This window comes from Pelophylax lessonae (assembly GCF_965119305.1).
Source record: "Pelophylax lessonae genome assembly, chromosome: 1".
In the NCBI taxonomy this organism is placed as follows: Eukaryota; Metazoa; Chordata; class Amphibia; order Anura; family Ranidae; genus Pelophylax; species Pelophylax lessonae.
In genome coordinates this window covers 760,934,959-760,962,186 of record NC_138768.1, presented here as the reverse complement: position 1 = coordinate 760,962,186, position 27,228 = coordinate 760,934,959, and the positions used below count along the sequence as shown (strand labels likewise).

Here is a 27,228-nt window from a genome sequence, read left to right as displayed (position 1 = left end):
CCAACTCTTGGTCTTCGCAGGTAGGGCAGCAGTTTGAAACCTTTTATTAGAAGTTAGTCCTTTATTCTAGATCTTTACGGATAGTCTACAGACGGGAATGGTGTCAGCTGATTGGAAAAAAGCCAACGTGGTACCAATATTTAAAAAAGGGCTGAGATATATCCCGGGTAACTATAGACCTGTCAGCCTAACATCAGTAGTCTGCAAGATTTTAGAGGGGATGTTAAGGGACTATATAAAAGAATTTAGTAATGAAAACTGTATTATTAGTAGTAATCAGCATGGATTCCTGAAAAATCGTTCTTGCCAGACCAATCTATTAACCTTCTATGATTAAGTGAGTTGCCATCTAGATAAAGGAAGGCCTGTGGATGTGGTGTATCTGGACTTTGCAAAGGCATTTGACACAGTTCCCCACAAACGCTTACTGTACAAACTAAGGAAGGTAGGTATGGACCATAAGGTGAGTACCTGGATAGAGAACTGGCTCCAGGGGAGAGTGCAAAGGGTGGTGATTAATGGGGAGTACTCGGATTGGGCGGGTGTGGAAAGGGAGGTCCCCCAAGGATCTGTCCTGGGACCAATCCTGTTTAATTTATTCATAAATGATCTAGAGGAGGGGATATCTAGCACAATTTTGGTGTTTGCGGATAATACTAAACTAAGTAGGGCAATAACTTCTATACAGGATGTGGAAACCGTACAAGCGGACCCAAACAAAATAATGGGATGGGCAACTACAGGGCAGATGAGGTTTAATGTTGAAAAATGTCAGGTAATGCACTTGGGTGTCAGAAACACGAACACAAGCTACTTGCTAGGGGGGGAACCTCTGGGTGAATCTAAGATGGAAAAGGACCTGGGGGTCCTAGTGGACAACAGGCTTGGCAGTGGCATGCAATGCCAAGCTGCTGCAAGCAAAGCTAATAGAATACTGGCATGTATAAAAAAGGGGATTCACTCCAGAAATAAAGAGATTATTCTCCCACTCTACAAGACTCTGGTCTGGCCACAGAAAGGATGTGCTGGTACTGGAGAGAGTACAGAGAAGGGCAACAAAAATAATTAGGGGAATGGAGGATCTAAGCTATGAGGAAAGACTACAAGCATTGAACATATTCTCTCTTGAGAAAAGACACTTGAGAGGGAATATGATATCAATGTACAAATACTGTACTGGTGACCCTAGCGTAAGGAACAAACTCTTCAGAGAAAGGGAATACAATGAGACACGTGGCCACTCACTAAAACTAGAGGAAAAATGGTTTAACCTTAAAATACGTAAGGGGTTCTTTACCGTCAGAGCAGTGGGGATGTGGAACTCTCTTCCACAAGCAGTCGTATCCGCGGGGAGCATCGATAGTTTAAAAAAATTATTAGACAGTCACCTTAAAGACCGCAACATACAGGGGTATACAGTATATATTTAGCAGCAAACACACACACACACACATCATAGGTTGAACTGGATGGACTGATGTCTTTTTTCAACCTCACTAACTATGTAACTCGAATTACTAACATGATGTATGAATGGCTTCTGGCATCTCTGCCAACTCTAGAAAATTCCTGTGTTAACTATGCAGCAATCTAGGCCTGAATAATAAGCCCTAAGCCATTAAATATCAGTTTTGGTCCAAAAACATCTGCACTCACCTGCTGTAGGATGTACTACTGACAGAAACTGGTAAATCTGGAACAGGTCTATTTCTTAATATGAATGATCGAGTTGGACCTCTCTTTATTTTTGTTTTATGTACTTCACCCTCATTCCTTGTTCCATATAAATCATTTTCAACCATGGATCCTTGAAATTCAAAAAAACTAGAGTTCTCCGAGTTTTCCATGAACTCTAGTGTTGTGTCATATTCAAATATTTTGGATTGTTCAGAACACATGTCCTGGTCCTTATCCTTGGAGTCAGTAGAAACATTTTCACCAAATGTCAAATAATCTGATAAATAATTTGTGCAGTATTTGTTGGATTCAACGGGAAGGGCATTATCCAGTACACTGGACTTAAACAAGCCCTGTTCAGGTAGCGGCATGTGGTCGCCATGTTCTAATAATCTGTCCTCACTTGTCTTCACTGTATCAACAGTGGCATCCTCAGGAGTCCAATACAACTGCTCCAGTAATTCTTGTATCTTTTTAAGAATCCTTTTCCGATGCCCAGTAAGCGACATTCCCATTGTTTGAAGTCTTTCATGATTTAATTGCATACAGTCTGATATTGTTCTGTAGCCTGCTGTCTCAAAAAGCGGATGATAAATTTCTAAATGGATATTGGTTAGCATCTGGCCAACATCGTATTTATTGTTGGTTGTCATTATGAACTTCTAAAACATGTATAATGCATTGTCAGTAGACAAGAGCAGACGTGGTTTCTGTGAGTCTTCAGTACCTGGAAAAACATAAATTTGCACTTATAAACATGCATTACAGTAAATAAAAGAATATACAGATAAGCAAAGAAGTTAAACATTCTTAAACAGCTGGAAACATGTACAAAGAATGTAGCCTATTGTATGCATGCTTAAAAATAATGCATTAGAGAGAATTTACAATGCGAAAAAAAACTCTTGCAGACCCTTAGTAAACAATAGCAAGACCTTAGCTCTTTAGATATATAATTTTACAGCAGCTGGTACTGCACGTAAAATCTGTAAATATACTTCCTAGTCTTTTGCAAAGGCAAGAACCAGCAGGAGGTGGAAACCACTACAGAGGTTTTAAGAAAATAGAATATGCCCAATGTAATCACTGATTGTGTTTTTAAAAAATACCAATTTCTTTAACATGTGTGTGCCCTTTATTTACTTAAAGTGACTTAAAGCGGAGTTCCCCCCTCCTTCCTAAAATTAAAAATCAGCAGCCACACATAATATAGCTGCTGACTTTTAATATTAGGACGCTTACCTGTCCTGGAGTCCAGCAGTGTTAGCACAGCAGCCGATGTTTCCATCGGCTGTCAGGTGCTGCCACTGCCATTGCTGGTAAGGGAACCCAGCAGCTGCACTTGGTAATTGGACATGAAGTAGAGGGAGGAGTAGAGGGCCGAACCTCTGACCAACCTTGCCGCGGCGAGGTCCCACGGAAGTGGGGACAGGGTACCTGTGAAAAACAGGTACCCACTCCCCCCTGTAAAGTGCCAACTGTGGCACCAGAGGGGGGAGGAGACAGATAAGCGGAAGTTCCACTTTTAAGTGGAACACTGCTTTAAAGTGGAACTTTAGTCAGAGAATTAAGTCCTGCTTGATAATTTTAGGCTGGCCCCTTTTGCATGTATAGCTATGTAAAACATTAAAAATAATTGCCTACTAGGGGCGTGGCGACCGCCTGTTAACATGGCCGCATAGTCAGGGAGCCCCGGCACTCGCCCGGCGAATCCAATCTCCACAGCCTACGACACTGATTCCTCGGATCCGTGACCCCCCGATCTAGACGTGGGAACATCCAGGGCGCACTCCGGCATGCACAAAAAGAAGCCTGCAGTCCCTCCGGTGCGCAAAATGTCGGATTTCTTCGGACCAGCCGCCGCTGGTCTACACCAAAATGGCGCCGGAGCCCATCCTCTACCGCAGCGAGTCCGCCCTCTAGCGGCGGTCGCATGCGATGACGACACAGCTTCATCTCCGGCTCCCGGGCAGACAAACACACCGCTCCTAATGCGGTCGGCTCGATCCGGTGACTCCTCTCCTGCAACTCCCTCCGCTCAGAGCCCGGCCAAATCACGGCCTAGATGGGAGGACAGTGACACAGCCGCTGATCAGCCTGCAATGGAGGTGAGCAGCCACAATACCCCAGGGACTACCACCACTTGGGCCTATGTTCCCCCGCCCGACCCATTTGCCTCAATTCCTACCACGGGCCAGCCTGTGTCTGACACAACCCTGATAAGCATGTTCTCTATCATGAATAACTCCATGCAAGCTAACATAGCCGCATCGATTGCGTATTGCCAGAAAGAACTCCATGGCATTGGAGATAGAGTCCACAATGTGGAGAACAAGCTGGGAGAATTCACAACCTCTTATAATGTGTTGGTAGACTCTCATACTTCACAACAAGATGATATACGCCGCATCCAAGCCAAATTAGCCGACCTTGAGGACCGGTCGAGGCGTAACAACCTCAAAATCCGAGGTATACCAGAATCCATCTCCCCCAATCAACTCCCCTCTTTTGTCAGAGATTTATTCCACAAAGCGGTCCCTGAACTCACCAACGAGGATCTGACTATAGACAGAATACACCGTATTCCTAAGCCATCCTTCCTCCCGCAAGAAGTCCCCCGAGATGTACTGCTTAGAGTACACTTTTTCCAGGCTAAGGAAAAGATCCTCGAGACTTTCCGGCGCAAAGATCATCTTCCAGAATTCGCTGCCGCACTCCAAATACTTCCCGACTACTCCCAGTATACCCTACAATTACGACGCAACCTGAATTCCATCACCAAGGCTCTGCGCAATCATAAAATCGTATACAAATGGAAATACCCGGCGAAGTTATGTGTGACGCATCAAGGCACCTCATCCCAGATCACCAACATGGAACAAGGCATCCGCATGCTCCGTCAATGGGGAATCATCCCTGACCCTCCTGGTCCCGCACACGCCGACGGCCAACCTCCCATCTCTCATGTGCAGCCCGAATGGAACGTCGCGTCAAGAGTGTCCAGATCCAGCACCCGTCATAAATGATGGTCTCGTCTGATGCATTCGCCGGGTGACCCCGGCTCCTCTGCCTCTGATGGGCACCCTCTACCGTGCTCATGACCCCCGCTGCCTTTGCAACGCCAGTTGCACACCTGGTCCCAACGGACCAAGTCTTTTTTACCTTTTGCTCTTTGTTCGTTCGTTTTGTCTCTTTTGTATTCTATGTTCTGTTCCAGCCTCGATTATGGATCTACGTTTTGGAATTCCCTGATATCTACCACTCCAGACACCAGATCCTTCTCTGCTCCAGCAATGACCGTGGACTTGCCTTCCCTCGCCAGCTCTGGTCCATAGTGCGTATCTTCCATGCTTCATCGTTGCCGGTTACTCAGGTACTCTTTCGAACTTGGTTACCACCACACTTCAATTACCCCACCTTTTTACTCCCCCCCCCAATGCCAGACTTTCCCTCCGGGCACAATAACTGTCTCCTTTACCTATTGGTATCAACACACACGGGAAACCTCTCCTTAAGTTTTTATGCCTCTTCAACTACTTTCCTTGAATGTTAAGGGTCTAAACCACCCCGTGAAGAGATATTCTTTATGGAAAGAGGCGACAACATCCAGAGCTGATATCCTTGCGGTACAAGAAACGCATTTTAAGCAAGGAAATTCTCCCCGTTGCTCTCACCCGGACTACCCGCACATCTTTCAAGCCTCTTTCACTGAAAAGAAGAGGGGGGTGATGTTGTCGATTCGTCCCTTCGTGTCCTTTGACTACTCCAGGGTGGTCCAGGACCCGGAGGGACGATACCTCATCCTTAACTGTACCATAGATAAATGTCCATACACGATTGTGAACGTATATGCTCCAAATGTACACCAGTTGAGATTTTTACATAAGCTGTGCTCGAAAATCGCTAAACTTAAAAGTGGCAAGCTCATTCTCTGCGGAGATTTTAATTTGGTGATGCACCACGCCATGGACTCCTCTGCCAGGGGCAAGTCCGCCCTACCGTCCCTTGCCAATCTCGCCCACTCCGAGGGACTCCATGACGTGTGGCGTTACCAACACGCGGAAGAAAGGGACTACTCCTTCTATTCGCCTTGCCACAACACGTACACCAGAATTGATTTGTTTCTAGTGGATTCATCCACACTTCCATTAGTCCTTGCCACTTCCATATCCCCTATCACTTGGTCAGATCATGCTGCCATTCATATGTCATTAGCCACGAGCCCTATCTCTCCTTCCTCGTTTATCTGGCGGTGCAATAATTCTATCTTGTCCGACCCTGCCTCCCTTAAATTTTTACAATCTCAAATGCGAGCCTTCTTCGATTCTAATGACACTCCTGAAACTCCCCCGTCTCTCCTGTGGGCAACACACAAAGCCTTTGTTAGGGGTGTCCTTATTCAACTGGGATCCCACCTCAAGAAGGCACGTCAAGCTAAACTGCATAGTCTCATTTCGGATATACAGTCCCTAGATAATGCGAATAAAAACACCCCGTCTCCGACTAATGTATCCAAGCTCTCCTCCCTGCGCTTAGACCTACGCAGACTCATGACGGAACAACACGATAAATTCCTTGCTCGTCTCCGTATGCGCTACTATTCCTCCCACAATAAGGCAGGTAAATTCCTCGCATCTAGACTAAAAGCGAGAAGGGCCAAATCAAAAATAGACTTCATTGTCCATCCCCATACTAACGCTAAATTGACTCATCCCCAGAAGATCGCCGACGCATTCGCGGACTACTATGGCTCCCTCTATAACCTCCAGAACGACCCGAATACCCCCCAACCTGTAGAGACCGATATCCAGACATTTCTAAGAGACATTTCCTTGCCATCCGTATCTGCGGAGTCGCTTTCATTCCTAAATAAACCCTTTACACTTTCAGAACTAACTAAAACTCTGAAGTCTCTCCCTATGCACAAATCCCCGGGCCCCGATGGATTAACCAACGAGTACTATTGTACTATGCAAGACCTCTTGGCTCCCCATATGTTAAAATTGTTCTCCGATGCTGCCTCCTCCGGTCGTTTTCCGACTGAGATGCTCCAGGCCAATATCACCACTCTCCCCAAGCCTGGCAAAGCCCCTACATCTCCCGCAAACTTTAGACCCATCTCATTGCTGAATAACGACATCAAGGTATTTGCCAAACTCATAGCCAACAGATTGGCTACCATCCTCCCCTCACTGATCAGTGGGGATCAGATGGGATTTATTAAAGGCAGACAGGCTCCAGATGCCACCAGGCGAGTAATTAACCTGATCCATCACGCGGAGCGCACAAAAACGCCTTCTCTGCTCCTTTCAATAGATGCAGAGAAGGAGTTTGACCGTGTACACTGGGGTTACATGAGAGCAGTCCTCCAAAAATGTGTTTTTTCTGGTCCGATTCTGTCTGCAATACTTACCCTCTATTCCTCCCCTTCAGCTAAAGTGCTCTCAGTGGGTGTTCTCTCCAAATCCTTTCCTATCACCAACGGCACTGTCAGGATCTGTGTCATTACGTGGGTCACCTGCTGGTGGCACTGTTGTTCCTGGAACTGAGGGGCGCAGTTCCAGGGCCCACCAGCGGGTGTCTCCCAGCAGCTGGACTGTTCTTTTAATTAAGCTGCACCTGAGGAGGACTGCTGAGGGAATATAAGCCCGCCCTTCACTGAGGCTCAGTGCTTCAGTATTTTCTCTGCTAGCCGTGTCCCTGTCTGAACCTGTATCCTGAAACCTGTATCCTGAAACCTGTATCCTGATCCTGAGTCCTGTTCCCTGCATCCTGCTTCCTGTACCTGGCTCCCTGCTTTCCTTGTCTCCTGTCCCTGTCCTGTCCTGCTATTGTTTGCTCCATCCCTTTGTATATAGTTTGTTAGGTTCTATTGGGGTTTTGTACTGTTATCATTTATATTTTGTTTACTTGTTTATGGTCACTGGTGTTGGTATTGGAGTGTGTCATTTTGCTTAATAAACTTATTTACATCTTTATCCATCTGGGTCCTGATTCCTTGGTGCAGCCAACTGATCTGATCACCCTTGCTGGATGCCTGCATGTGGTATCCCTGACAGAATACTGAAGCCACTAACGATCAGATCGGTTGCACCTGGGAATTAGGAATTTTCTGGTTGTTGCAAGATGCAGTCAGAGGAGGTCTTTTATTTTTCTTTGCTTGTAACAGAAGACAGGGAATATTGTCGCCAAATTTTGAAAACTTACACTAGCGAGCAGTTGTTGGAATGCATCCGTCTGGCCCACTCGTTTGTTGACAAAGGCAGAGTTTTGTTCAGAGAGATTCAGCCACTTATTCAGCTCTGTGCAGAGTTGGCTTTATCTAATACCCCTAAGGGTGGTGATGATTATTCTCCTCCTTTTAGTGTCTCTCAGGTGGTATCTCTTGTGTGGCTCTTGGAAGATGATAAACCCTATTTTATTGAACATTATTCAGTGTATTCTCCAGAGGCCCTGTTGGATTGCATGAATGCTGTATATTCTCTAATCAGACAAGGGGGTTGTAAATTGAGTTTTGTTCAGGCCTTACTGCAAACCTGGTCAGATCTTTCCAATTTAGCATCAGCTAACTCACACCAATCCACTTCTGCCTCTGGACACCAGTTTTCTCAAAGTTTCTCCTCTCCGTTACCCGTAGCAACCACAGCTGCAGTTAGGTATGGTTTGCTTTCCACTGCTTGTTCATATCCTGGCTTAACGAGTTGCACTTTTCCTGCATTTAACTCTGTGAAAACTTCCTCTACTACTCTGTTGCCCCTAGCAACCTCTCAGAAATTCTCCTCTGTAACTGTCTCTCCTTTTCCACCATCTCCCAATACTGCCATTTCGCTTCCATCTACTTCACAATCTATTCATAGCCCTGCAACCACTAGCAAGATTTCTGTATCTAAACCTAAAAAGAAAAGGAGATTTTTCCCAACACATACAATTATACCTGTTACCCAGCCTGCTGATCCAGTGCCCGCTGATCTGGTGCCTCCTACTGAGCCTGTTGATCCAGTGCCCACTGATCCGGTGCCTCCTACTGAGCCTGCTGATTTAGTGCCCGCTGTTCTGATGCCTGTTGTTCCAGTGCCTGCTGATCCAGTGCCCACTGATCCGGTGCCTCCTACTGAGCCTGCTGATCCAATGCCCACTGTTCTGATGCCTGCTGTTCCAGTGCCCGCTGATCTGGTGCCTCCTACTGAGCCCGCTGATCCAGTACCTGCTGTTCCGGTGCCCGCTGATCCGGTGCCTCCTACTGAGCCTGCTGATCCAGTGCCCACTGATCCGTTGCCTTCTACTGAGCCTGCTGATCCAGTGCCCGCTGTTCTGATGCCTGTTGTTCCAGTGCCCGCTGATCCAGTGCCCACTGATCCGGTGCCTCCTACTGAGCCTGCTGATCCAGTGCCCACTGTTCTGATGCCTGCTGTTACAGTGCCCGCTGATCTGGTGCCTCCTACTGAGCCTGCTGGTCAAGTGCCTGCTGTTCTGATGCCTGCTGATCCAGTGCCCGCTGATCTGGTGCCTCTAACTGAGCCTGTTGATCCAGTGCCCACTGATCCGGTGCCTCCTACTGAGCCTGCTGATCCAGTGCCCGCTGTTCTGATGCCTGTTCCAGTGCCTGCTGATCCAGTGCCCACTGATCTGGTGCCTCCTACTGAGCCTGCTGATCCAGTGCCCACTGTTCTGATGCCTGCTGTTCCAGTGCCCGCTGATCTGGTGCCTTCTACTGAGCCCGCTGATCCAGTGCCTGCTGTTCCGGTGCCCGCTGATCCAGTGCCTCCTACTGAGCCTGCTGACCCAGTGCCCACTGATCCGGTACCTTCTACTGAGCCTGCTGATCCAGTGCCCGCTGTTCTGATGCCTGTTGTTCCAGTGCCCACTGATCCGGTGCCTCCTACTGAGCCTGCTGATCCAGTGCCCACTGTTCTGATGCCTGCTGTTACAGTGCCCGCTTGTCTGGTGCCTCCGACTGAGCCTGCTGATCCAGTGCCTGCTGTTCTGATGCCTGCTGATCCAGTGCCCGCTGATCTGGTGCCTCTTAATGAGCCTGTTGATCCAGTGCCCACTGATCCGGTGCCTCCTACTGAGCCTGCTGATCCAGTGCTCGCTGTTCTGATGCCTGTTGTTCCAGTGCCCGCTGATCCAGTGCCCACTGATCCGGTGCCTCCTACTGAGCCTGCTGATCCAGTGCCCACTGTTCTGATGCCTGCTGTTCCAGTGCCCGCTGATCTGGTGCCTCCTACTGAGCCCGCTGATCCAGTGCCTTCTATTCCGGTGCCCGCTGATCCAGTGCCTCCTACTGAGCCTGCTGATCCAGTGCCCTTTGATCCGGTGCCTTCTACTGAGCCTGCTGATCCAGTGCCCGCTGTTCTGATGCCTGTTGTTCCAGTGCCCACTGATCCGGTGCCTCCTACTGAGCCTGCTGATCCAGTGCCTGCTGTTACATTGCCCGCTGATCTGGTGCCTTCTACTGAGCCTGCTGATCCAGTGCCCACTGATCCGGTGCCTCCTACTGAGCCTGCTGATCCAGTGCCTGCTGTTCTGATGCCTGCTGGTCCAGTGCCCGCTGATCCGGTGCCTCCTACTGAGCCTGCTGATCCAGTGCCCGCTGTTCTGGTGCCCGCTGTTCTGGTGACCACTACTGTGCCTGCTAATCCTGTGCCTGCTGATCCTGTGCCTGCTGATCCTGTGCCTGCTGATCCTGTGCCTGCTGATCTTGTGCCTGCTGATCCTTTGCCTGCTGACCCAGTGCTTGCTGTTCCAGTGCCCGCTGACCCAGTGCTTGCTGTTCCGGTGCCTGCTGACCCAGTGTTTGCTGATCCAGTGCCTGCTGAGCCACGGTCTGCCGCCCTGTTTGATGTGCCACTGTCTGTTGCCCAGCCTGGTTTGCCACTGCCGGATATCCTGCATGCCGCTGGCGCTCCCCTGCTTGATGTCCAGCTTGCCTTCAGTCCCAGTGTTGGGACATGTGTTGCAATGAGGGCAGGTGTATCCCTAATGTTACGCCTCTTCAGGAACTTGACCTGTGGGGTGCCAAGACGGCTTCCAGACCCTGGTGGTGGGGCGCATGATCAATTGCTGGACTCTGGTGGCACGCCTTCCGGCAAGTTAAAGGACTTTGGCCTAGAGAGTGCTAGAAGACCCGCTGACATGGAGGGGAGACCTTTTTGGACTTTCGGGGTAGAAGCACAATGGAGCGTCCGGAGGCCGCTCCTTAAAGGGGGGGAACTGTCAGGATCTGTGTCATTACGTGGGTCACCTGCTGGTGGCACTGTTGTTCCTGGAACTGAGGGGCGCAGTTCCAGGGCCCACCAGCGGGTGTCTCCCAGCAGCTGGACTGTTCTTTTAATTAAGCTGCACCTGAGGAGGACTGCTGAGGGAATATAAGCCCGCCCTTCACTGAGGCTCAGTGCTTCAGTATTTTCTCTGCTAGCCGTGTCCCTGTCTGAACCTGTATCCTGAAACCTGTATCCTGAAACCTGTATCCTGATCCTGAGTCCTGTTCCCTGCATCCTGCTTCCTGTACCTGGCTCCCTGCTTTCCTTGTCTCCTGTCCCTGTCCTGTCCTGCTATTGTTTGCTCCATCCCTTTGTATATAGTTTGTTAGGTTCTATTGGGGTTTTGTACTGTTATCATTTATATTTTGTTTACTTGTTTATGGTCACTGGTGTTGGTATTGGAGTGTGTCATTTTGCTTAATAAACTTATTTACATCTTTATCCATCTGGGTCCTGATTCCTTGGTGCAGCCAACTGATCTGATCACCCTTGCTGGATGCCTGCATGTGGTATCCCTGACAGGCACAAGGCAGGGCTGTCCCCTTTCACCTCTTATTTTCAACCTACTTATTGAACCCCTGGCTGTGAAGCTACGGCAACATCCCCTAATCTCGGGTTTTAAGTTTCGCCAATCCAACCATACGATCACATTGTTTGCTGACGATGTGATCCTTAGCCTGACCAACCCTGTTGTTTCCCTCCCTGCAGCCCATGCAATCCTACAAACCTTCAGCTCCCTCTCGTACTATAAAGTCAATTTTGGCAAATCTGTCATTCTCAATATGGGGATTCACCCTTCTATACGCACTCACTTACAATCCACTCTACCATACACATGGTCCACAGCACCCCTGCACTACTTAGGTATCAACTTGACGTTCCCCACAGCAGGCCTGGCCTCCTCCAACATGTCGCCTCTCCTTTCGGCCATATCAAGCGACCTATCAAAGCTCAAATCAACGGAATTGTCTTGTACTGGTAGAATCGCAGCCTTCAAGATGTTATGCTTGCCAAAAATCCTCTATGTGTTCCGTACTCTACCAGTACCTATCCCTCTGCATTTCATAATGTCCCTTGTCAAACTTCTGCGCTCGTTTATTTGGCTGAAGAGGAGAGCGAGATGTTCCTATGCTCATATGATTCGACATAGGTCGGTGGGTGGACTCGGGGTCCCGGACATCCTCGATTATTACCATTCCTCCCGACTAGCACCCTTACGACATTGGTTTTCGACACACACCAACCTCCCCTGGCTCTCCATTGAATCCTCACTTTCCAATGTCGAACACCTACATACCCTACTACTAGCTGATCAATGGAGACAGCTTCCCTTACACTTCCTTCCACTCCCAACTCAAGCATCGTTGCTCTCTTGGAGAAAGCTCCTTGCTCAATCCCGCCCCTCCCCTCCATCTATTGCAATCCCACTACCATTCGCCATTTTTCAGACCCTACTTCCATATGTTAACATATCCAAACTCACCTCGGCGGGCATTGAGGACGTATCACAACTCTACCATGATGGAGCCCTAAAGTCATTTGCGACGCTCCAGAGGGAGTTCCCACTCCCGCCACAAGCCATTTTCCCATATCATAGTATTTCCAGCTTTCTTCGCAAATACCCTCCACCGCAGATGCACTTATCCTCACACATATGGCAATTTCTTTCCAACCCTCTATGTCCTACCAAGGGGATCTCCCTGTTCTACAATTCCCTTGGTCAAAAAACTACGTTCCACAAAACACCGCATATGGTTGCCTGGGAGGGAGAGCTGGGGCTATCATTTTCCAAAGCACAGTGGCAACTGGCTATTTGTACCCCGTATAAATCATCCCGATGTGTTTCCCACTGGGAACAAGCTCAGAAAATCTTAACTCGTGGTATTTAACCCCATACCGTTTATCTAAAATTTATGATAATCACAGCCCCACATGTTGGCGCCAGTGCGACCAGATTGGCAATATGCTCCATGTCTTTTGGACTTGTAAGGGACTGACCAGTTTCTGGGGCAAAATCTTTGAAATTATTTCCATTGTCACTGGAATATTGCTTAAACCGAATCCAGCTCTAGCCCTACTGTTTCTAGGGATGGATACGCTACCACCTGATGTGCGAACACCGGTAGCCCACGTTCTCATTGCAGCTAGAACCGTCATAGCACGCTATTGGAAGCAACCTATCGCCCCTTCCCACCTAGAAGTCTTATGGCAAGTCAATACCCAATACTCCCTTGAAAAAGCTTACGCATACTCCTCCTTACGTGGTCCAAGGTTCCACAGAGACTGGTCAGTCTGGACCCATAGTAGATACTTTGTTCCGTCCTATTGATAATCTCATTGCTATGTTTCATGCATCAAGTTTTACCTGTTTCTTCTCATATGTATACACAGAACACTCTGTACTTTGTTCCTCTTTAACAACATTTTTGTGGTTGTACTTGTTATTTGTTTTGCAAAAACTCAATAAATACTATTGAAAGGAAAAATAATTGCCTACTTCCGGTTCTGGCCCCTCATGTGAGCGGCTCCGTACTCACCGGCATATAAGGACTTTCCTGAGCCCATCCAAGCCTTCAGACCGCCTGCTGGGGACACTCCGGTGCCGAGGGACTAGTAGCTATGGACAAGTTCCTGTTTCACGGCCCCTCCCGCCGCCATCCACCACGGCCCCAGGCGAGCCCGCGGATCAGGCCTCATCCGAGGTAGACATGGCGGATGCAGCGGCGCCGCCCGCCCCTCTCCCTCAGAGCTCTCCTCCATCTGGAATCCCTGAGGCACACCTCGCTGGCCCAGGCGGTAGCAGCACTTCTATCCCCGACTATTACAGCCGCTGTGGACAAGGCAATTGCTCTGGGCATCACTCAGCTTAGGAAGGAGCTAGGGGAACACTCCACCAGGCTGTCAGAGTTAGAGCACCGCATGTCTGATGTGGAAGATGAGCTCCAATCCTCCTTCTCCCATGACCAAGCTGCCAGGCAGACACAAAGATACATGCTGGAGAAGTTGGATGATTTAGAAAATCGTTCCAGACGGAACAATCTCAGAATAATTGGCCTGCCGGAATCTTTCAGTAATCACTCCTTACATGACATATGTGTGCATAGGATCCCCTCTGCCCTGGGCCTCACGGCACCATGCATTGCTGAACAAGCCCACCGTCTAGGAGCCCCTTCCAATGAACGTCGCTCCCCACGACCGGTTATTGTTCAATATCTAAACTACATGGACAGAGTGAGCATATTGAAATCATTCAGAAATTCCAAAGCTTTACAAATTGACGGCCACAAGTTATTGTCATTTGCGGACTATTCGCAGGAGGTATCTAAACGGAGGAAGGCCTTAAAACCTATTTGCCAGGCTCTTTTCCAAAAACACAGCACTCTGACAATCCAAGGGACCAACGCAGTCCTAGAAAGGACCCGGCCAAGAAACTTCGCCTTTCCGGCCCTAGCCGCAGATCACGCCGCCACTGACTCTATAGGCTGCTATGGCTCTGGCTCTCTGACGATTCCATGCCTGCCCTGAGCGCTCTTTCCTACACCTAAGGTTGCATACTAATCAGGCTCCAACCTGTCTCCTACTTAGGTTCTAAGTAGGGCTGCTCTGCTCGCCTTCTGATATTTTGTTTTGATTTTTTCTTACTCTGCAATGAGCTCTATAGTTACTGTTTGATTTTGACGTGTGGCTCCCCCGGGGCCTCCCTTTTCTCCTCATTACAGGAAACCAGCCTTCCCGATGGTCCACGTATCGTTTCCTTCCCCGGTCCCCCGGGTCCGTGTGTCCTGACGGTCACACACTGGTGTTCTCGTCAGTGAACTGCTGGGCGCCCACCGTTGATCCCCGGTAACGCTGATTCTGACGTGCACTTTGGGTCACATGAGGAAAAAAGCGAAGTCTCCTACCCACCTGGTACGTACCTGTTTATTTTCTTCCCCAGTCCCCTGTTGGGCACCCTCTTCCCTTCCGAGGCCTTTCCTCACATGCGGATGCTTTATACCCCTGCCCCCTTATTCACTCAGGCAAGATTGTTGGGGCAGTACTACTTTCTGGTGTGCACACTCACTGTTGTTAAGGCTGCATTTTCATCTGAACTGGTACCCCCCTATTAGATGAAAGTTGTATCATGGAATGTCAAGGGACTACGGTCCCCTCATAAACGTATGGCGATCCTCACACACCTTCGACGCCTGAAAGTAGACATTGCTGTTTTGCAGGAGACGCATCTATCTGAGGAGGCCTTCCCTCGCATGCGTAAGCTGTGGGTGGGCCAAATTTTTTGCTCCCCGGCTGTGCAAGGCAAGGCGGGTGTCCTGATCTTGGTTCATAAGTCTCTGCTGTGTGAGGCTGCATTCTCATCCAATTATCTACGGAGGCCCGCACCTGGGTTTTGGCGGCGGTTTATGCCCCTAACTCCCCAACGCAGTCATTCTTCCAGATGCTCAAAGCCAGGTTAGCCCCCTATGCTCACTTACCCCTTCTAGTAGCGGGGGATTTCAACACTCTCATGGTCGATAGTGAGGATAGGTCTGGGAGCAGGGCTCGCTCTGTGTCCTTGCCTTCAAATACCATCTCCCCACTCCAGACTTTCACTGATGGGCTTCACCTCACGGACGCATGGCGACTTGCTCACCCCTCGGCCCGCGAATTTACCTTCTTCTCTCACACCACGACACACTGACTAGAATTGACTACGTCTTCCCAAATTACAACCTTCTCCCCTTTACTTCTCGCCCCGATATCCATGATATCGCGGTCTCGGACCACGCCCCTACTTCCTTAGACCTCTCCTTCTCCCTATCCTCCCCTCTTAAAGGGTCCTGGAGATTTCCTTCATACCTAGCTAAAGACCCAGGAGCCCGTAAGCTCATAGTGGACACATGGAACGAATTTCTCCAGTTTAACTCGACCCTTGACTGTTCTCCCACACTGCTTTGCAAAACGGGCAAGGCGGTATTACGGGGACGGCTTATCTCCTATGCCTCAGCCCACAAGAAAAAAATCACTAAAGCCTATACAGAAGCCAGCGAGTCTCTCAGAGAGGCACAGCAGCTTTTGAACCTCTCCAACACCCCCGAGAACAGGAGCCGCTGGCACGACGCCATGCTGGACTTTGATAAATGGGCTGCGGCACAGGAGACTATCCACGCATCATGGCTGGACTGGCAATTTCACAAATTAGGCAACAAACCTGGTAAACTATTAGCTTCCCTATGCAAACCTCCCTTTACACCAACTCATTTCATGACTCTGATGGACGCCCAGGGCAACTCTGTTGACTCTCCTCAAGGCATCACCGACGTTTTTGAACATTTCTATAAATCGCTTTACGGTCCTGATCCCATAGACTAGGCAGAGGCAAACTATCTCCTAGCATCTATCTCGCTCCCCACGGTATCTCCTGACCACATGTCTCACCTTAATGCACCAATCACGCTAGTAGAAGTCATCACCACGGTAAAAGCCTTGGCTCCTGGGAAAGCCCCCGGCCCAGACGGGTACACCTCCGACTTTTACAAGCTAGCCATCGACACGATTGCCCCCACCCTCTTGGACCTTTTCAACCTCATCTACTCCGGCGGCCCCTATCTGCTTACCAGGTTCCAAGCGCACATAAAGCTTATTCATAAGAAAGGAAAGGATCCCACCAATCTAGGATCCTACCGCCCCATCTCACTGCTCAACCTTGATGCCAAAATTCTCTCCAAAATTGTCGCAAATCGTCTAGCCACTATCCCCCCCTCACTTATTCATCCAGCCCAGGAGGGTTCCAAGGCAGATCCGCCACCTCCAACATTAGAAAGGTCGTAGCGGCCTTGGAATATGCCAGGGCCAATCCAGCCTCGGACTCTGCCATCATTACACTAGACACAGAAAAAGTGTTTGATAATGTAAGTTTCTGCTGGCTGGATCTGGTCCTCGCAAAATTCGGGTTTTCTGGTCCATTTTCTCACTTGACTGGGGCAATGTACTCCGAACCGACTGCTCAAGTGATGGTGGCGGGTCATGCCTCGGGCTCATTTAGATTACACAAAAGGTACGAGACAGGGCTGTCCACTGTCCCCACTATTGTTCAATATAGCAGTAGAGCCTCTGTCTAGACTAATTACCAATCATCCACTTTTACATGGAATTCCGGTGGGCGATAGGGACTTGCGCTCAGCGCTCTTCGCTGACGACGTCCTGATCTTCACTGCGAACCCCAGTCATGATCTCCCGGTAATCCAAAACCTTTTTGCCAGCTTCCGCCTGTGCTCGGGGCTGCGCATTAATTTCAGTAAGAGCGAGGTGCTCCCCCTCCACTCCCTTCATCACCCCCCCTGGACCTCCTGTTCGTCGCTAAAAGTCGTACATTCTTACATCACTTATCTGGGAATTAAAATAGGGAAACATCCGTCCTCCCTCTATCGTCTAAATTTTTCGCCCACTATTGATAAAATTATAGCCCATATCGTTCTTAGGTCGCTGTCACCTGTTCAAAATGATGAGCTTCTCTAAACTGCTGTATCCCCTTCAAACTATACCCCTCCTTCTAAAACACACCGATGTATCCAGACTAAATAAGGCCGTTGCTAAGTTTATTTGGAGAGGTCGTAGATCACGTATAGCTATTGCCAAATTGTTCCTGTCCACTAAGGACGGGGGTGTCGGACTCCCTGCTTGTACAATTTGTCTTGACTAATCCGGGGTGCGCAGAGATTCCAGGTACACCAACCTAGATTTAGAGTCCAGTATGGTCGGACCTTTTGACCTGGTGGCGCTGCTGCACTGTGGGCACAGAGATCTCCCCCTGCCTCTGAGACAGAATGTTCTGATTAGGGATACGGTCCTGGCATGGCGGGAAGTCCGTAAGAAATTGGGGGCCCCCCCAAAGGCTATCCCCTTATCTACCTATTTGCAACCATCCTATGTTCCCCCAGGCTCAGCAGCGCAATCCCTTCTCATACTTGGCATCTAAAGGTCTGATCAAGTTCATACAATTGTTTGACCCTATCTCGGGTATCCCGAAATCTGTAGAGGTACTCCACGCCCAATATGCTATCCCTCTCTCCCATCCCTTGTATGTACAACAATGTATTTGTTTTGTTAATTCTATATGCTCCAACAAGTCTACACGCTTCCAGCATACTTTGATTGACTCCTGGATCTCACAGGGCAGGCACAGGATCTCTCATATCTATACCCCCCTTCGTCAAGAATGGCATGGCACGGTTATCCTTCAAGTTGCCAAAAACTGGAATACAGTGCTGAACTTCCCACAAGCTCAACACCTGGCCCTCAAAGGCTACAATGCTACACGTTTATTTGTTCGCAATTAATTTTGGAGGGAGCAGCAATTCAATATTGTGCATGGAGCCTACTTCCCTTGTCTTCGTTGGTCTGCCGACCCGGCCCACAAGATATGCACCCTCTGCGGAGTTCAGTTACCTACGCTATTTCATAAACTTTGGTCTTGTACGGATATCTCTCGCTTCTGGGACAAGATTCTAACGTTCATTTCTGTTACACTTGGACTACACCTGCCTAAAGACGTTTACGCTTTGCTCTTCGGCTACACGGATGGCGTTTACGCTCTCCTGCCGCTGGCCGATAGGAAATCCCTCCTCTTCCACAAACCTTGGCTTTTGAACTGCCTAATGATAGCGAGGAGAGCCATTCTACGACACTGGACTGATACTTCTCCCCCCTCGGTCTTGGAAGTCTGTACTGAACTCAATACTCTCATGAAGTTTGACCTGATGGACTTATATCGCAACCCACACCCTAGACTTAGATTGTTCCACAGGACATGGCTGCCATTCGGCCCCGCCTACGCCCCCCCTCTCTAAGATTACCTAGTGGCGTCTCACCTTGATCTGCCAGATGACCCCCTCGGATCGCCTTTGACCCTGTAACAGCTTTCCTGGCTCAGAGAGGGCCCACACCAGCTGCTTTAGTTGATGTTTTGTTTGGGACTAAAGTATTTTCCATGTTGAATCTTCCCTGGTCACCCCTCCCATTTGTATGATGGTATAGCCTGATCCCAACTCGACAACATCTGAGACTCCTTTGTGGTTATTATTCACATCTCAGCATCTGCCCCCACCCCCCTCCCCCCACTACCCACCCTCTCTCCCCTTTCCCATTCAATATCCATACTCTGGAGATCTGCTATTCGATACCTTGTATCCCGAAAACATTGTGTAAAAAATTTTGAAGTTTGTTCATGTTTTTCTCGTTTGACCAACGGTTTACAGACTCTTTGTTGTTGTTTATAAATCTGTTCACTTTCTTGGATTGCCGTTGTGATTTTATCATTGTATCTGAGACAAATTTCAATAAAAATGTTTATAAAAAAAAAAAAATAATAATTGCCTATACTGTGTAAAATTCAGTAATACACTGTCTCACCCTGCTCTGCACATGCTCAGTTGCTCTCTATTTTTAGGCACTGTGCCGAATTTGTAGAGGCAGATCTGCTGACAGCCTAAAGATTACTGCTGTTCAGGGGCTCTGGGCTTCAGCACAATGGTAGATTCTGGCAATTTAAAGCACACACTAATTGTGGAATTATAATTATTAATGTGGAATGTATGTTTCTTGCTAAAGAACATTATTTTTATCAAGTTGGTGTGGGTAAAATTCCACCTTAAAGTGGAACAAAACCCTTTGATGTAACGGTTTCAAAAAACACATATATTTCACATATATTTCTAGCATGCCAGAAATGCTAACTGTCACAATGGCTGTGCTTTCAACCAAACTGTCAAGCCATCAAATGGCTGGTGTCATAACCGACAGTGATCACATGTGCAATATTATGGCAGATGGCAGTTGCAAATCAAACTAAGATGGCAACTTTCTTGGCTGAAAAAGATAGGATGGTTTACTTTAGTTTTAAAACACTTTAGTATCCTCATTTACAACAGCAGATACTTACCTTTCATTTTCTCCTCCATTCATAGCTTAAGCAGAGCTGAAGAAATGACCCACCGCATGGACAATTCTGGACCAATCACCAGTGTTTAGCACTGTCACAGGTTTATCCATACCTAGATGTAACGGATTCTTTCTTCATTCCCAGATGGCTAAACAGAGCCACAGGGGGAAGAAAATGTGACTTCATGCTGCTGAGGATTCTGGTTCCAACATTAAGTTACTGATTAGGATTGGTTACATTTCTCAGCAAATAAATTTTCTTTTTAATCGGTATTTAACACAAAAGCAAATACTTATTAAATTGCAACTTATCAGTTCTTAGATGTGATGTCTGCATTCGTTTTGTTTTCTTTTATTTTCACCTGGTGATCCTGCCAGTAAGTCTGTTGTTTTCCAACAAAACAAGCTGTCCTATATATGTTGCAGTTGAAGGGCTGAGACAAACAATTTACCATTGACTGAGTTGTTTACAATGGTTAGCTTTTAGTTATGTAAAGTAAAGCATTTATTCAAAAAAAGGAAAAAAAATAAAAAATAAATGTGTTGCTGTCTTTGCTTAAAATGTGTCATATGGAGTTTGGCTTTAATTTGTTTAGTGCATCTAAATTTGCTAGTACATCTAACACTCCACTCCACTGACAATGCTGCAATCCAAAGGTATATCTGTTACCCCCTTTATCCACAATGGAGGCACTCTGAGGCTTCATTCACACCAATGCATTTTTTCATGCTTTTTGCAGAAATGCGGGACATTTTTTTTAACATGGGTTCCTATGGAACACGTTCACATCAATGCAGGGCCGGATTAAGAGCATCATGGGCTTGGTGCTGAGGATTTTGAAGGGCCTTAAGGGCCGTGCCTTGGCATGCACCCAGAGGAGGAAGGGTGCAGCCATGCATGCCTAATTCAACATGGGATGCTGTCTCTGAAGCCCATAAACACATCCATGCATCGGCAACTGTCCCTCCTTGTCCGGCCTTCGTGCTGTGTGGGGAGGTTCTGAGGGAGCTGCCTGGGGAAGCGAGCATAGAAGCCAGACTTCTGTGTTTACAAGTGACAGAAGAGCGGTAACAGTGAATATGGCCAACCCGGGGCCTATATAAAGGTAGGGGCCTGGAGCTGCAGCTCCAATAGCCCCTACATTAATCTGGCCCTGCATGAATGCATTTTTGTGCCTCTGTGTTTTTGGAAATGGTTGGGGACTTTTTTTTTAACAATAATTTTTATTAAAGGTTTTCATGAGAGATTGACAAACAGAAATTTCAAAGGTACAGAAAAGAGTACCGTCAACATGAACATAACAGCTTCAAGTATCCTACTACAATTACAATGCATAAATGTTGAAGAAGAAAGTTCTGGTAGTATAGGCAGTCTTTGCATAACATATGCCATACATCGTGAAAAATTGACATATGGATACGTAGTGTAACCGGGTACCTGACAATACCCAAGCAGGACCGGCATCGGGATCACGAACCACCCAATGCAGCAGATAGGAAAAAAAAAAAAACACAAAAAACAATATAGGTCATTCCGCCCACTGCCACAATCTGACCCCAGTGCTGCCCATATAACTGCCCATAGGGTAAAAACATTGGAAAGTGTAACTGAGCGAACGGTACATGCCCGTAAGGCTAAAGATATAGGAATAAGAAAGAAGGAATAGCAAGAGAGAAGAAAGAAAGAAGGTGATAGAAAGAAAATTTAGCAGGACCCCGCCCAGCACCCCCCCCCGTCCCCGAACCCCCAATGCCCCAGACTCAATTAACTACTTCCGGTAAGATAACGGAGCCATGGCTCCCACACCTTATCAAACTGCTTCATTTTATCATTTAACATGGCCGACATACGTTCATTGAGCATTATCCATGTAAGTTTATGGCGGAGCTGGTCGAACGGCAGAACTGGAGATTTCCAGGATCGTGCTAGCGTTACCTTGGCAGCCGTGAAAATAAACAAAATAAGCCTTCTCTGTGCCCCCGCGGCAGCATCCACCTTCAATCCCAGCAAAGCTTGCTGAGGGGATTTAGGCAGGTTCACTTGCGCAAGTGTGTATATAAAGTTATACACCCTAATCCAATAACGGCGCGCCTTAGGGCATTGCCACCAGATATGGAACATGGTTCCTTCCTGACCGCAGCCACGGAAACACAGAGAAGATGCGCCAGGTACAAACTTCGAGATTCTCGCCGGCACCATATACCAGCGCAACAAGACTTTGTAGTTCGCTTCAATGATGGAGGTATTGATCAATGATTTGGAGGCGGCTTGAGCCATAGTTCGCCAGTTGACCAGCTCAATGCCCTCCTGCAGGTCGGCCTCCCACTGAACCATGTATGGCAGCTTCACAGAAGAGTCAGACAATATATTGTAGAGTATGGAGATATAGCCACGAAGCTTGTCATAATTCCGGCAAAGAAATTCCATGGGAGTCATAGTAGTTAAGTCAGAAACCTGAGACAAAGTACCTAAAAAGTGTACGATTTGGTTAAAACGATAAAATTCAGATGATGGTAAAGCATACTTCTCAATCAATGCCTGTTTCGTCAGAACGCCCCTGTGGTCGCAGAGATCCGCTATCCTTAGAAGCCCCTTATTTGTCCACCATTGGAAGGAGCTGGGAGAGAGACCCGGGGGGAACCCGCTGTTGTTGAGAACAGGTGCTAGGGGAGTGTGGAGCGATTTGAACTTATGTGCTTTGGACAATCTGTCCCAGACAGCCAACGAGTGGGAAAGTGCCGGGCACAATACAGGGGGGCGCTCTCTGGGCGGCAGCCACAATAAATGAGATATCAATTTACCCGGGACAGAGTGTTCCTCCAGCTGCATCCAGATAGGATGGGGGCCCCCAGAGTGGAATTTAGCCAATTGGGCCAATTGCGCCGCATAGTAATACTTCATCAGATCCGGCACTCCCAAGCCACCCCTGTTTCTAGGGGTCAGGAGCGTTCTCCTGTTCACCCTGGGTCTCTTGTTCCCCCAGATGAAGGATAAAAGTTTACCCTGTAATCTTTGGATATCACGTCTACATAAGGCAACAGGCAAAGTGCGAAACAAGTATAAAATTTTGGGCAAGACATTCATTTTGATCGAGTGTAGTCTGCCAAACCACGACGGAGGGTGAAGTAGCCATCTATCCATGTCAGCCAACAGTCGAGCAACAAGGGGCGGATAGTTAGCACTGTACAGGGTGTGTAAGGACGGTGTATGCCTAGGTAAGGTAACGTTTTAGTCTGCCAGGCGAATTGAAAGGATTGTTGTAATCCTGCGACCGTGGAGTCCTCCAAAGAAATGTTCATCGCCTGCGATTTAGCCTGATTGGCATTTAAGCCCGATAGACGTGCAAATTGGCGGAGGAGCGCAAAGAGGTTCGGAAGCGTCGTAATCGGCGAAGAGATCAAAGCAAGGATGTCGTCCGCAAACAACATACACTTATGTTCCGATCCTGCACAGAGAACTCCCCTGATATCCGCCGAGGCCCGAATTTTGATAGCTAAAGGCTCCAAGGCGAGCACAAAAAGTAGGGGAGATAAGGGACAACCCTGTCGAGTCCCCCTTCTAATGTCAATCGAACCCGACGCATAACCCTTCAACATTAGTTTCGCAGTGGGAGAACTATAGAGTGTCCTCAGCATGGTGAGGAAAGGAGCGCCGAAACCATATCTCCCCAGGACATCAAACAAAAAATCCCACGAAAGGGAGTCAAAGGCCTTGTGAATGTCTAACGAGAGGATCATACACTTGCGTGGGCCACCCCCATCCCAGTCCGAGTGAATAGCCGATAAGATATCCAGTATGCGCCTCGTTTGATCGGCAGTCTGGCGTCCCGGGACAAACCCAGCTTGGTCAGGATGAATATAACTAGATAGGAAAGAGCCGAGCCTAGTCGCCATAATTTTAGTTAGGATCTTTAAGTCTGAATTTATTAACGATATCGGGCGATAATTCTCACACATACTGTGATCTTTCCCTGGTTTCGGGAGGACATGAATGAACGCCGTGTTCTCCTGAGGAGGAAGGTCACCCCCAAGGCGTATCGCATTAAAAAATGCACAGAGATGAGGGGACAAAACGTCCTGAAATTTGCGATAATATAGTCCAGGAAAACCATCGGGACCAGGTGCTTTAGAGGGGTGTAAGCCGTTAATCGCCTGTTTGACCTCCGCCTCAGTGATTTCGCCATCCATCATGTCCTTATGGGATTTGGTCAGTTTGGGCAGCGACATATCAGCGAAAAAAACATCCGCCAAATCCCTGTCGTAAGGGGTAGGCGTGCGGTACAGTTTGGTATAAAAATCGGTAAATTCCGCCGTGGTCAGTTCAGGATTGTGTGAAAGCGCCCCGGATTTAAGGCGTAACTTGGGTAGCGCCGAGGTATATGGGCGAGGCGCTAATTTCCTAGCCAATAGCTTGGTGGGCTTATCACCCATAGTGTAATATTTGTGCCGCGACCAACGAATACATTTTTCTGCTTGTGTAGTAAGGCTTAGATTAAGAGACAGTCTCGCCGCGTCGATTTTATGTCGTATATCTACCTGGGGTTGGGACCGTTGTTCGGCCAAAAGGGCAGAGAGTTCCTGCTCCTGCTGTTTAATCGTGCTTTCCCGATTCCGCTTCAGTCTAGCCGCTAACTGTAGCAGTTTGCCACGAATTGTGGCCTTATGTGCCGCCCAAGTGATAGCAGGGGTCGTGTCCGTCGGACAGTTTTCTACAAAAAAAGTGGTTGGGGACTTTTTTAAATGCAAAAGGGTGCTTTTGCTTTTTTGGTTCAATAAACTTCAATGGAGAAGCTGCAGAAAATAATGTAGTGTGTTTTTACAGTGATATTGCCACGATTTGCATTTTGCGTTTTTAAATCTGCCCAACAACAAATTTCCCCCCCCCCAAAAAAGCATATAAAAAAAAAAAAATCGCAAATCGCGGTCAAATCATGGCAACATCGCGGTAAAAAATGTGGAAAGCACAGCAAAACACACTACAGAAACGCTTAAAAGCAAGCCTAAGCGAGCCTATTATAGGAAGTGTGTTACTGGGCAGATCACCAGGTGAAAACAGAGGGAAAAGGCCTAAAAAAAAGAAAACAAATGCAGCCACCACATCAAATGATTGGTAAGCTGCAATATATCACATTATTATTGTTTTGGGAATACTACTGAAGTAAAGTTGAAATCCAGACGATAATAGTTTCAACTCTAAAGATCTCGCTTATTATACAAGTGTGGTCACAACCTGTTACCTTGACAAATAATGAGAACTAAGCACAAGAAGAGAACGCATGAGCATAGTGTAGCAAATCTTCTTTAATTAAAAAAGGTAAAAGAAATTCAGTCACAGAATAAAATGCATGCAGAGAAAGCATATCATAGGGCAGGGGTCGGGAACCTATGGTTTGCGAGCCAGACGTGGCTCTTTTGATGGCTGCATCTGGATCGCAGACAAATCTTTAATAAAGGGAGGCATGTCCGGACGTGAGCCTCGCTGGACGCTTAGTCCCAGAGCTCCTTCGCGTCTACCACTCAATCCAGTGCCATCCACGTAGCTGTGCCTGGTGCCAAGGAGATTTCTGCACCCACCGCTACCCTCAATTCGTCTCTGGGTGACCGTATTGCCGCGCTATGGACCCCGCGGCCTACTCGCGGTGCCGCTGCCGCCAGCTCGTGTGCTGTGCATCTGAGTGCATTGTCAATCACCGCCCGGTAAGGAGACCTGCCATCCGCTCCCTGTGCCCGGACAGACACGATCTCCTTCCCCTCTGACACCCGGGGACCTGCGGGAGCTGCTTCTCACATCCACTTCTGAGGCCTTCAGCAGCCGGCCGCCATTTTCTCAGGGCCTATACTCACCTTCATCATTGGAAGCCTGCAGACGCTTCACCACTCCGGCCTCATTGCATACCTGCCTGCTCTCTTCCCGACCGGACTCCAGGCACTTTCACACGGCTCCATCTACTCACTGTATAGCTGCGGCCCATGAATATGAATATTAAATAAAGTTTTCCGACCCCTGAAATATAGTGTATGGCTCTCACGGAATTACATTTGAAAATATGTGGTGTTCATGGCTCTCTCAGCCAAAAAGGTTCCCGACCCCAGTCATAGGGGATGACTGTTAACCGGGAACCACCACTATACCACTGGTAAAAATGTACAACTAGAGTGCAACTCAGGGTCTGGTGTGTGGAACGCACTACAGCATTGCAGCACAATCACCTCTCAACCTTGTCTTAGTCAACTTCTATGCAAATTTAGGATACCCCTGTCAGAAATACATTTTCTGGAAGCTTATCCCCCTTCATCAGCTTCGTTATCAGTCATCCCCTCTGATATGCTTTCTATGCAAGGATTTTAATCTGCAAGTTAATTACTTTTAACTTTTTCAATTAAAGAAGATATGTTATACTATGCCTGTGTGCTCTCTTCTCGTGCTTTGATGTTTTACAATTTCTTTATACGAGCTGCAAGGAAAAGTGTTTCTGAGCACATCCTCATATATGGATATATGGACTGACTGTGGCTTTATTTATTCAGAATAATTTTCCCAAGTGTGCAGTGACAACTTAGAGTTAAAAAATATATATATATATATAAATATATATATATATATATATATATATATATATATATTTTTTTTTTGTCATTTTTCAGTCACTTGTGACAAAAATATTAAATATTCAATTGTCTCGACATGCACCTCGAGAAATGAGGTCCTAAACTAAAAGCTGTGTAAATTGCAGTAAATTTACCATAGTTTGTAGATGCTATAACTTTTGCGCAAATCAATAACTATACGCCTATTGAATTTTTTTTACCCGAGACGTTTGGCTGAATACATTTTGGCCTAAATGTATGACAAAAATTGAGTTTATTTGTTTTTTTCCCAGCAAAAGTAGAAAATATAATTTTTTTCAAAATTTTCTGTCTTTTTTATTTATATCGCAAAAAATAAAAATCCTAGTGGTGATCAAATACCACCAAATGAAAGCTCTATTTGTAAGAAAAAATGACACATTTCATTTGGATACAGTGTTACATAACTGAGCAAATACCAGTTAAAGTAGTGCAGTGCCAAATTGCAAAAAGTGCCCTGGTCAGGAAAGGGGTATATAATGTTATAATGATTTAAAGCAGAACATTACCTATAACAACTTGATAAAAAATAATGTTCTTTAGCAAGGAACATACATTCCACATTACTAAGTATGCTACCAACATTAGTGTGTGCTGTAAATTGCCTCCAGCATTTCTCCTGTTTCTTCTTGCTGGAGGCTGCCATTTCCCTGAAGCCCAGAGCCCCTGAGCAGCAGTAAATCATAAAGTGGAGCTAAATTCATTGATTTAATGGTTTAAAAACAGTTAAATTCCCGGAATGCCA

General features: G+C 47.4%; 1 protein-coding gene across 1 annotated transcript in view; it reads right to left on the bottom strand.

The window, feature by feature from the left end:
• The window catches only part of ARAP2 (ArfGAP with RhoGAP domain, ankyrin repeat and PH domain 2), a 570,354-nt gene that overhangs the window by 523,414 nt on the left and 19,712 nt on the right, over nucleotides 1-27,228 (bottom strand). Inside the window, exon 2 of the mRNA XM_082248393.1 lies at nucleotides 1,657-2,404. Within this exon, the coding sequence (XP_082104519.1) occupies nucleotides 1,657-2,330 (674 nt within the window). The 5' untranslated portion in view covers nucleotides 2,331-2,404. The remainder of the gene's footprint in view (nucleotides 1-1,656; nucleotides 2,405-27,228) is intronic.